The sequence below is a fragment of the Haliotis rufescens genome, unplaced genomic scaffold (assembly GCF_023055435.1).
Source record: "Haliotis rufescens isolate VD_foot unplaced genomic scaffold, xgHalRufe1.0.p SCAF_8, whole genome shotgun sequence".
Lineage (NCBI taxonomy): Eukaryota > Metazoa > Mollusca > Gastropoda > Lepetellida > Haliotidae > Haliotis > Haliotis rufescens.
Window position 1 is genome coordinate 21,345,175 of NW_025964372.1, and position 14,338 is coordinate 21,359,512.

Here is a 14,338-nt window from a genome sequence, read left to right on the forward strand (position 1 = left end):
CACCAATGATGCTGCTCATACAGTAACCAACACTGATGCTACATCTACAGTAACCAACACTGATCCTACATCTACAGTAATGAACACTGGTGATACATCTACACTAACAAACACTCATCCTACATCTACAGTAACCAACACTGATGCTACATCTACAGTAACCAACACTGATGCTACATCTACAGTAGCCAACACTGATGCAACATCTACAGTAACCAACACTGGTGATACATCTACACTAACAAATACTGATCCTACATCTATATTAACCAACACTGATGCTACATCGACAGTAACCAACACAGATGTTACATCTACAGTAACCAACATTGGTGATACCTCCACAGTAACCAATACTGATCCTAAATCTACAGTAACCAACACTGATGCTTCATCTACAGTAACCAATAATGAGGCTACATCTACAGTAACTAATAATGATGCTACATCTAGAGTTACCAATCATGATGCTACATCTACAGTAACCAACACTGATGCTACATCTACAGTAACCAACAATGAGGCTACATCTACAGTAACCAACACTGATGCTACATCTACAGTAACCAACAAGGATGCTACATCTACAGTAACCAACACTGATACTACATCTACAGGAACCAACACTAATGCTACATCAACAGTAACCAACACTAATGCTACATCTACAGTAACCACCAATAATACTTCATCTACAGTAACCAACAATGAGGCTACATCGACAGTAACCCACACTGATGCTACATCTACAGCAACCAACAGTGATGCTACATCTACAGTAACTACCAATAATGCTACATCTACAGTAACCAATAATGAGGCTACATCTACAGTAACTAATAATGATGCTACATCTAGAGTAACCAATCATGATGCTACATCTACAGTAACAAACACTGATGCTACATCTACAGTAACAAACACTGACGCTACATCGACAGTAACCAACACTGATGCTACATCTACAGTAACCAACACTGATGCTACATCTACAGTAACCAACACTGATGCTACATCTACAGTAACCAACAATGATGCTACATCTACAGTAACCTCCACAGATGCTACATCTACAGTAACCAACAATCAGGCTACATCTACAGTAACCAACAATGAGGCTACATCGACAGTAACCAACACTGATGCTACATCTACAGTAACCAACACTGATGCTACATCTATAGTAACCAACACTGATGCTACATCTTCAGTAACCAACACTGATGCTACATCTATAGTAACCAACACTGATCCTACATCTACAGTAACCAACACTGATTCTACATCTACAGTAACCAACACTGATACTTCCCATACAGTAACCAACACTGATGCTACATATACAGTAACCACCAATGATGTTGCCCCTACAGTAACCAACACTGATACTACATCTACAGTAACCAACACTGATGCTACATCTACAGTAACCAACAATGAGGCTACATCTACAGTAACCAACAATGAGGCTACATCGACAGTAACCAACCCTGATGCTACATCTACATTAGCCAACACTGATGCTACATCTACAGAAACCACCAATGGTGCTACATCTACAGTAACCAACACTGGTGATACATCTACAGAAACCACCAATGGTGTTACATCTACAGTAACAAACACTGGTAATACATCTACAGTAACCTCCACTGATGCTACATCTACAGTAACCAACACTGATGTTACATCTATAGTAACCAACACTGATGCTACATATACAGTAACCAACACTGATGCTACATCTACAGTAACCAACAATGAGGCTACATCTACAGTAACCAACACTTATGCTACATCTACAGTAACCAACACTGATGCTGCATCTACAGTAACCAACACTGATGATACATCTACAGTAACCAACACTGATGCTACATCTACAGTAACCAACACTGATACTACATCTACAGTAACCAACACTGATGCTACATCTACAGTAACCAACAATGAGGCTACATCTACAGTAACCAACACTGATCCTACATCTACAGTTACCAACAATGATGCTACATCTACAGTAACCAACACTGATGCTACATCTACAGTAACCAACAATGAGGCTACATCTACAGTAACCAGCACTGGTGATACATCTACAGTAACCACCAATGATGCTCCATCTACAGTAACCAACACTGATGCTGCATCTACAGTAACCACCAATGATGCTTCATCTACAGTAACCAACACTGATGCTACATCTACAGTAACAAAGAATGATGCTGCATCTTCACTAACCAACACTAATGCTACATCTACAGTAACCACAAATGATCCTGCTCCTACAGTAACCACATATCATGCTGCTCCAAAAGTAACCAACACTGATGCTGCATCTACAGTAATCAACACTGATGCTACATCTACAGTAAGCACAGATGATCCTGCTCCTACAGTAACCACCCATCATGCTGCTCCTACAGTAACCAACACTGATGCTGCATCTACAGTAATCAACACTGATGCTACATCTACAGTAACCAACAATGATGCTACATCTATAGTTTCCAACACTGATGATACATCTACAGTAACCACCAATGATGCTACATCTATAGTAACAAACAAGGATGCTGCATCTACAGTAACCAACACTGAAGCTGCTCCTACAGTAACCAACACTGATGCTACATCTACAGTAACCAATAATAATGCTACATCTACAGTAACCAATACTGATGCTACATCTACAGTAACAAACACTGATGCTGCTCCTACAGTAACCAACACTGATGGTACATCTACAGTAACCAATAATAATGCTACATCTACAGTAACCAACACTGATGCTACATCTACAGTAACCAATAATAATGCTACATATACAGTAGCCAACACTGATGCTACATCTACAGTAGCCAACAATGGTGCTACATCTACAGTAACCAACAATGATGATGCTCCTACACTAGCCAACACTGATGCTGCATCTACAGTAACCAACACTGATCCTACATCTACAGTAACCACCTATGATGCTGCTCCTACAGTAGCCAACACTGATGCTGCATCTACGGTAGCCAACACTGATGCTGTATCTACAGTAGCCAACACTGATGCTGCTCCTACAGTAGCCAACAATGATGCTACATCTACAGTAGCCAACACTGATGCTACATCTACAGTAACCACCTATGATGATGCTCCTACAGTAGCCAACAATGATGCTGCATCTACAGTAACCAACACTGATACTACATCTACAGTAGCCAAAAATGATGCTGCATCTACAGTAACCAACAATGGTCATACATCTACAGTAACCAACACTGATGCTTCATCTACAGTAACCAACAATGATGATGCTCCTACACTAGCCAACACTGATGCTGCATCTACAGTAACCAACACTGATCCTACATCTACAGTAACCACCTATGATGCTGCTCCTACAGTAGCCAACACTGATGCTGCATCTACGGTAGCCAACACTGATGCTGTATCTACAGTAGCCAACACTGATGCTGCTCCTACAGTAGCCAACAATGATGCTGCATCTACAGTAGCCAACACTGCTGCTGCTCCTACAGTAACCAACACTGATGATACATCTACAGTAACCAGCACTGATGATACATCTACAGTAACCACCAATGATGCTTCATATACAGTAACCAACACTAATGCTGCATCTACAGTAACCAACACTGATGCTACATCTACAGTAACCAAGAACGATGCTGCATCTACACTAACCAACACTGATGCTACATCTACAGTAACCACAGATGATCCTGCTACTACAGTTACCAACTATGAAGCTGCATCTACAGTAATCAACACCGATGCTACATCTACAGTAACCAACACTGATGCTACATCTAGAGTAACAAACACTGATCCTACATCTACAGTAACCACCACTGATGCTACCTCTGCAGTAACCATCAATGATGCTACATCTACAGTAACCAACACTGGTGATACATCTACAGTAACCACCAATGATGCTACATTTACAGTAACCAACACTGATGCTGCATCTACAGTAAGAAACAATTATGGTACATCTACAGTAACCAACACTGGTGATACATCTACAGGAACCACCAATGATGCTACATCTACAGTAACAAACAAGGAAGCTGCATCTACAGTAACCAACACTGATGCTACGTCTACAGTAGCCAACACTGATGCTACGTCTACAGTAACTAACAATGATGCTACATCTACAGTAGCCAACACTGAAGCTGCTCCTACAGTAGCCAACACTGATGCTACATATGCAGTAACCAATACTGATGCTACATCTACAGTAACCAACACTGATCCTACATTTATAGTAACCAACACTGATGCTATATCTACAGTAACCAACACTGATGCTACATATACAGTAACCAACAACTTAGCTTCATCTACAGTAACCAACACTGATGCTACATCTAGAGTAACCACCTATGATGCTGCTCCTACAGTAACCAACAATGATGCTGCATCTACAGTAACAAACACTGATGCTACATCTACAGTAGCAAACAATGATGCTGCATCTACAGTAACCAACAATGAGGCTACATCTACAGTAGCCAACACTGATGCTTCATCTACAGTAACCAGCACTGGTGATACATCTACAGTAACCACAAATGATGCTTCATCTACAGTAACCAACACTGATGCTGCACCTACAGTAACCAACACTGATGCTACATCTACAGTAACCACGAATGATGCTGCATCTACAGTAACCAACACTGATGCTACATCTAAAGTAACCACAAATGATCCTGCTCCTACAGTAACCACCTATCATGCTGCTCCAAAAGTAACCAACACTGATGCTACATCTACAGTAACCACAGATGATCCTGCTCCTACAGTAACCACCCATCATGCTGCTCCTACAGTAACCAACACTGATGCTACATCTACAGTAACCGACAATGATGCTACATCTACAGTAGCCAACACTGATGATACATCTACAGTAACCACAGATGATCCTGCTCCTACAGTAACCACCCATCATGCTGCTCCTACAGTAACCAACAATGATGCTACATCTACAGTAACCGACAATGATGCTACATCTACAGTAGCCAACACTGATACTACATCTACAGTAACCAGCACTGGTGATACATCTGCAGTAACCACCAATGATGCTTCATCTTCAGTAACAAACACTGATGCTGCATCTACAGTAATCAACACTGATGCTACATCTACAGTAATCAACACTGATGCTACATCTATAGTAACCAACACTTATGCTACCTCTGCAGTAACCATCAATGATGCTACATCTACAGTAACCCCCAATGATGCTACCTCTGCAGTAACCATCAAAGATGCTTCATCTACAGTAACCAGCACTGGTGATACATCTGCAGTAACCACCAATGATGCTTCATCTTCAGTAACAAACACTGATGCTGCATCTACAGTAATCAACACTGATCCTACATCTACAGTAACCACCACTGATGCTACCTCTGCAGTAACCATCAATGATGCTACATCTACAGTAACCCCCAATGATGCTACCTCTGCAGTAACCATCAAAGATGCTTCATCTACAGTAACCAACACTGGTGATATATCTACAGTAACCACCAATGATGCTACATTTACAGTAACAAACAAGGATGCTGCATCTACAGTAACCAACACTGATGCTACGTCTACAGTAGCCAACACTGATGCTACATCTACAGTAGCCAACACTGATGCTACGTCTACAGTAGCCGACAATCATGCTACATCTACAGTAGCCAACACTGAAGCTGCTCCTACAGTAGCAAACACTGATGCTACATCTATAGTAACAAACACTGATGCTACATCTACAGGAACCAACACTGATGCTGCCCCTACAGTAACCAACACTGATGCTACATCTATAGTAACAAACACTGATGCTACATCTACAGTAACCAACACTGATGCTACATCTACAGTAACCAACATTGATGCTACATCTACAGTAACCAACTATGATGCTACATCTACAGTAACCAACACTGATGCTACATATACAGTAACAAACACTGATGCTACATCTATAGTAACCACCAATGATGCTGCCTCTACAGTAACCAACAATGATGCTGCATCTACAGTAACCAACACTGATGCTGCATCTACAGTAACCAACAATGATGCTACATCTATAGTAACCAACACTGATGCTACATATACAGTAACCAACACTGATGCTACATCTATAGTAACCACCAATGATGCTGCCTCTGCAGTAACCAACAATGATGCTGCATCTACAGTAACCAACACTGATGCTGCATCTACAGTAACCAACAATGATGCTACATCTACAGTAACCAACACTGATGCTCCATCTACAATAGCCGACAATGATCCTACATCTACAGTAGCCAACACTGATGCTACATCTACAATAGCCGACAATGATCCTACATCTACAGTAGCCAACACTGATGCTACATCTAGAGTAACCAACACTGATGCTACATATACAGTAACCAACACTGATGCTACATCTATAGTAACCACCAATGATGCTGCCTCTACAGTAACCAACAATGATGCTGCATCTACTGTAACCAACACTGATGCTGCATCTACAGTAACCAACAATGATGCTACATCTACAGTAACCAACACTGATGCTACATCTACAATAGCCGACAATGATCCTACATCTACAGTAGCCAACACTGATGCTACATCTACAATAGCCGACAATGATCCTACATCTACAGTAGCCAACACTGATGCTACATCTACAGTAACCAGCACTGGTGATACATCTACAGTAACCACCAATGATGCTGCATCTACACTAACCAGCACTGATGCTACATCTACAGTAACCACAGATGATCCTGCTCCTACAGTAACCACCTATCATGCTGCTCCAAAAGTAACCAACACTGATGATACATCTACAGTAACCAACACTGATGCTACATATACAGGAACCAACACTGATGCTACATATACAGTAACCAACACTGATGATACATCTACAGGAACCAACACTGATGCTACATATACAGTAACCAACAATTTAGCTTCATCTACAGTAACCAACACTGATGCTACATCTAAGGTAACCACCTATGATGCTGCCTCTACAGTAACCAACAATGATGCTGCATCTACAGTAACCAACACTGATGCTGCATCTACAGTAACCAACACTGATGCTACATCTACAGTAACCAACACTGATGCTACATCTACAATAGCCGACAATGATCCTACATCTACAGTAGCCAACACTGATGCTACATCTACAGTAACCAGCACTGGTGATACATCTACAGTAACCACCAATGATGCTTCATATACAGTAACCAACACTGATGCTGCATCTACAGTAACCAACACTGATGCTACATCTACAGTAACCACGAATGATGCTGCATCTACACTAACCAGCACTGATGCTACATCTACAGTAACCACTGATGATCCTGCTCCTACAGTAACCAACACTGATGCTGCATCTACAGTAATCAACACTGATGCTACATCTACAGTAACCAAAAATGATGCTACATCTAGAGTAACCAACACTGATATTGCTCCTTCAGTAACCAACACTGATGCTACATCTACAGTAACCAACACTGATGCTACATCTAGAGTAACCAACACTGATGCTACATCTACAGTAATCAACACTGATGCTACATCAACAGTAACCAACACTGATGCTACATCTAGAGTAACCAACACTGATCCCATATCTACAGTAGCCACCACTGATGCTACCTCTGCAGTAACCATCAATGATGCTACATCTACAGAAACAAACAAGGATGCTGCATCTACAGAAACCAACACTGAAGCTGCTCCTACAGTAGCCAACACTGATGCTACATATGCAGTAACCAATACTGATGCTACATCTACAGTATCCAACACTGGTGCTACATCTATAGTAACCAACCCTAATGCTACATCTACAGTAACCAACACTGATGCTACATCTACAGTAACCACCAATGAGGCTACATCTACAGTAACCAACACTGATGCTACATCTACAGTAACCAACAATTTAGCTTTATCTACAGTAACCAACACTGATGCTACATCTACATTAACCAACACTGATGCTGCATCTACAGTAACCAACAATAATGTTACATCTATAGTAACCAACACTGATGCTACATCTACAGTAACCAACACTGATGCTACATCAACAGTAACCAACACTGATGCTGCATTTACAGTAACCAACACTGATGCTGCATCTACAGTAACCAACACTGATGCTTCATCTACAGTAACCACCTATGATGCTGCTCCTACAGTAGCCAACACTGATGCTGCATCTACAGTAACCAACACTGATCCTACATCTACAGTAACCAACTATGATGCTGCTCCTACAGTAACCAACACTGATGCTACAACCCCAGTTACCACCAATGATGCTACATCTGCAGTTACCACCAATGATGCTACATCTGCAGTTACCAACACTGATGCTACATATACAGTAACCAACAATTAAGCTTCATCTACAGTAACCAACACTGATCCTACATCTACAGTAACCAACTATGATGCTGCTCCTACAGTAACCAACACTGATGGTACAACCCCAGTTACCACCAATGATGCTACACCTCCAGTGACCAACAATAATGCTACATCTGCAGTAACCAATGATGCTACATCTACAGTAACCAACACTGATGCTACGTCTACAGTAGCCAACACTGATGCTACGTCTACAGTAGCCAACACTGATGCTACGTCTACAGTAGCCAACACTGATGCTACGTCTACAGTAGCCAACACTGATGCTGCATCTACAGTAACCAACACTGATCTTACATCTACAGTAACCAACTATGATGCTGCTCCTACAGTAACCAACACTGATGCTACAACCCCAGTTACCACCAATGATGCTACACCTCCAGTGACCAACAATGATGCTACATCTACAGTAACCAACAATAATGCTACATCAACAGTAACCAACACTGATGCTACATCTACAGTAGCCAACACTGATGCTGCATCTACAGTAACCAACAATGATGCTGCTCCTACAGTAACCAACACTGATGGTACAACCCCAGTTACCACCAATGATGCTACACCTCCAGTGACCAACAATAATGCTACATCTGCAGAAACCAATGATGCTACATCAACAGTAACCAACACTGATGCTACATCTACAGTAACCAACACTGATCCTACATCTACAGTAACCAACTATGATGCTGCTCCTACAGTAACCAACACTGATGGTACAACCCCAGTTACCACCAATGATGCTACACCTCCAGTGACCAACAATGATGCTACGTCTACAGTAGCCAACACTGATGCTACGTCTACAGTAGCCAACACTGATGCTACGTCTACAGTAGCCAACACTGATGCTACGTCTACAGTAACCAACACTGATGCTACGTCTACAGTAACCAACACTGACGCTGCATCTACGGTAACCACCTATGATGCTACATCTCCAGTGACCAACAATGATGCTACAACCCCAGTTACCACCAATGATGCTACAACCCCAGTTACCACCAATGATGCTACATCTACAGTAACCAACAATGATGCTACAACCCCAGTTACCACCAATGATGCTACATCTACAGTAACCAACAATAATGCTACATCTACAGTAACCAACAATGATGCTACATCAACAGTAACAAACACTGATGCTACAACCCCAGTTACCACCAATGATGCTACACCTCCAGTGACCAACACTGATGCTACAACCCCAGTTACCACCAATGATGCTACACCTCCAGTGACCAACAATAATGCTACATCTACAGTAACCAACAATGATGCTACAACCCCAGTTACCACCAATGATGCTACATCTACAGTAACCAACACTGATGCTACAACCCCAGTTACCACCAATGATGCTACACCTCCAGTGACCAACAATGATGCTACATCTACAGTAACCAACACTGATGCTACATCAACAGTAACCAACACTGATGCTACATCTACAGTAACCAACACTGATGCTACATCAACAGTAACAAACACTGATGCTACAACCCCAGTTACCACCAATGATGCTACACCTCCAGTGACCAACACTGATGCTACAACCCCAGTTACCACCAATGATGCTACACCTCCAGTGACCAACAATAATGCTACATCTACAGTAACCAACAATGATGCTACAACCCCAGTTACCACCAATGATGCTACATCTACAGTAACCAACACTGATGCTACAACCCCAGTTACCACCAATGATGCTACACCTCCAGTGACCAACAATGATGCTACATCTACAGTAACCAACACTGATGCTTCATCAACAGTAACCAACAATGATGCTACATCTACAGTAACCAACACTGATGCTACATCAACAGTAACAAACACTGATGCTACAACCCCAGTTACCACCAATGATGCTACACCTCCAGTGACCAACACTGATGCTACAACCCCAGTTACCACCAATGATGCTACACCTCCAGTGACCAACAATAATGCTACATCTACAGTGACCAACAATGATGCTACAACCCCAGTTACCACCAATGATGCTACATCTACAGTAACCAACACTGATGCTACAACCCCAGTTACCACCAATGATGCTACACCTCCAGTGACCAACAATGATGCTACATCTACAGTAACCAACACTGATGCTACACCTCCAGTGACCAACACTGATGCTACATCTACAGTAACCAACACTGATGCTACATCTACAGTAACCAACACTGATGCTACACCTCCAGTGACCAACACTGATGCTACATCTACAGTAACCAACACTGATGCTACATCTACAGTAACCAACACTGATGCTACACCTCCAGTGACCAACAATGATGCTACATCTACAGTAACCAACAATGATGCTACATCTACAGTAACCAACACTGATGCTACATCTACAGTAACCAACAATGATGCTACAACCCCAGTTACCACCAATGATGCTACATCTACAGTAACCAACACTGATGCTACAACCCCAGTTACCACCAATGATGCTACACCTCCAGTTACCAACAATGATGCTACAACCCCAGTTACCACCAATGATGCTACATCTACAGTAACCAACACTGATGCTACATCAACAGTAACAAACACTGATGCTACAACCCCAGTTACCACCAATGATGCTACACCTCCAGTGACCAACAATGATGCTACATCTACAGTAACCAACACTGATGCTACAACCCCAGTTACCACCAATGATGCTACACCTCCAGTGACCAACACTGATGCTACATCTACAGTAACCAACAATGATGCTACAACCCCAGTTACCACCAATGATGCTACATCTACAGTAACCAACACTGATGCTACAACCCCAGTTACCACCAATGATGCTACACCTCCAGTGACCAACACTGATGCTACATCTACAGTAACCAACACTGATGCTACACCTCCAGTGACCAACACTGATGCTACATCTACAGTAACCAACACTGATGCTACAACCCCAGTTACCACCAATGATGCTACACCTCCAGTGACCAACAATGATGCTACATCTACAGTAACCAACACTGATGCTACATCTACAGTAACCAACAATGATGCTACAACCCCAGTTACCACCAATGATGCTACATCTACAGTAACCAACACTGATGCTACATCAACAGTAACAAACACTGATGCTACAACCCCAGTTACCACCAATGATGCTACACCTCCAGTGACCAACAATGATGCTACATCTACAGTAACCAACACTGATGCTACAACCCCAGTTACCACCAATGATGCTACACCTCCAGTGACCAACACTGATGCTACATCTACAGTAACCAACAATGATGCTACAACCCCAGTTACCACCAATGATGCTACATCTACAGTAACCAACACTGATGCTACAACCCCAGTTACCACCAATGATGCTACACCTCCAGTGACCAACACTGATGCTACATCTACAGTAACCAACACTGATGCTACACCTCCAGTGACCAACACTGATGCTACATCTACAGTAACCAACACTGATGCTACATCTACAGTAACCAACACTGATGCTACATCTACAGTAACCAACACTGATGCTACATCTACAGTAACCAACACTGATGCTACATCTACAGTAACCAACACTGATGCTACATCTACAGTAACCAACAATGATGCTACATCTACAGTAACCAACACTGATGCTACACCTCCAGTGACCAACAATGATGCTACAACCCCAGTTACCACCAATGATGCTACACCTCCAGTAACCAACACTGATGCTACAACCCCAGTTAGCACCAATGATGCTACATCTACAGTAACCAACACTGATGCTACATCTACAGTAACCAACACTGATGCTACACCTCCAGTGACCAACAATGATGCTACAACCCCAGTTACCACCAATGATGCTACATCTACAGTAACCAACACTGATGCTACAACCCCAGTTAGCACCAATGATGCTACATCTACAGTAACCAACACTGATGCTACATCTACAGTAACCAACACTGATGCTACACCTCCAGTGACCAACAATGATGCTACATCTACAGTAACCAACACTGATGCTACAACCCCAGTTAGCACCAATGATGCTACATCTACAGTAACCAACACTGATGCTACATCTACAGTAACCAACACTGATGCTACAACCCCAGTTACCACCAATGATGCTACACCTCCAGTAACCAACACTGATGCTACAACCCCAGTTACCACCAATGATGCTACACCTCCAGTGACCAACAATGATGCTACATCTACAGTAACCAACACTGATGCTACATCAACAGTAACCAACACTGATGCTACATCTACAGTAACCAACAATGATGCTACACCTCCAGTTACCAACACTGATGCTACATCTACAGTAACCAACACTGATGCTACACCTCCAGTGACCAACAATGATGCTACATCTACAGTAACCAACACTGATGCTACAACCCCAGTTAGCACCAATGATGCTACATCTACAGTAACCAACACTGATGCTACATCTACAGTAACCAACACTGATGCTACACCTCCAGTGACCAACAATGATGCTACATCTACAGTAACCAACAATGATGCTACACCTCCAGTTACCACCAATGATGCTACATCTACAGTAACCAATGATGCTACAACCCCAGTTACCACCAATGATGCTACATCTGCAGTAACCAATGATGCTACAACCCCAGTTACCACCAATGATGCTACATCTGCAGTAACCAATGATGCTACAACCCCAGTTACCACCAATGATGCTACATCTGCAGTAACCAATGATGCTGCAATCCCAGTTACCAACAATAATGCTGCATCTACAGTAATCACAAATGATGATGCTCCTACAGTAACCAACAATCACAATGATGTGACATCTACAGTAACAACCCTTGCTGCGAAGACCAAAGGTCTTCCCAAGTTTAAGATTTCTCTTCTGCCATGATGAAACATTTCATGATCAACTGTTCGAAATTGCTCTTGCTTCAGTGAGATGCATCTCTTTATGGTTCTGGGTTTATATTGACGGACAAGTAACCCGATGGCACAGAGAGATAAGTTAGCATTGCCCCCAGTTCAAAGATGGTCCGTGATGTCAGAGATGTTACTGCTTCGTGACCTAGATACTTTTACCTGCGACATGAGCAGACACTGGTGCCGAGACAAGTAAGGGCCAAGTACTGTCAGGGACACGTGGCTGGCCTAGACTTGATAATCATATCATATTCGACGTAATAAGCGACCAGGGCGGTCTCAAAATTAGAAATAGGGGGCTCTTATTACAATATAATTTTGGTGAGACAAAAACAGAGTTGATAGATCGTACATTTCGTGGTTTATGCTGTCAGCCTGAAATAATACAAAAGGAAAAGTCTGTGCGTATTATACACAACAGATATATTTTCCAGAATTTAATTGCCCATAATTAAGATGCATATAAAATACGAATGTGTATTATACACGAATAAATTAGTTTTGTGTACAGTGATCAGTCGGAAGGGGTGCTAATTGGGATTGTTCACAAGCCAATATCTCAACAAATATCGCCGTGGGCGCATATTTCGTCGAATACGTCAATTCTTTATGTGGGAACTTGGCATAATGGAAAGATGGATTGTCTGGACCAGACTCGATTATTTACAGACCGCCGTCACATAGCTGGAATACTGCTGAGTGCGGCGTTAATCAACCAACCAACCAACCAATCCATCCATGTGAGTTTCCTACTAAACTTTGCTACCGGTAGGACAGGATATGCTTAACCTTTTCGAGAACACCTGGTGTCATCACTGATTTTCCATTCATATCATATTCACAACTATTTAGCGCCAAATGGCATCTATTTCGGTGGAGGGGCACGGGTGGCCCAGTCATCTAAGGCGCCGCGATTCGCTGTGCA

At 42.3% G+C, this 14,338-nt stretch overlaps 1 protein-coding gene across 1 annotated transcript; it reads left to right on the forward strand.

Moving 5' to 3' along the window:
* Positions 1 to 1,030: 1,030 nt before the first annotated feature.
* On the forward strand, positions 1,031 to 13,384 carry LOC125376987 (serine-rich adhesin for platelets-like; the record flags this gene model as incomplete). The annotated part of the gene is made up of 9 exons (XM_048389742.1): positions 1,031 to 1,075; positions 1,118 to 1,201; positions 2,063 to 2,738; positions 3,129 to 3,566; positions 5,235 to 5,543; positions 8,502 to 9,026; positions 9,954 to 10,654; positions 11,648 to 11,945; positions 12,951 to 13,384. Coding segments are annotated over 9 exons (3,510 nt in total), but the record flags the coding sequence as incomplete, so codon positions are not given.
* Between the last annotated feature and the right edge of the window lie 954 nt (positions 13,385 to 14,338).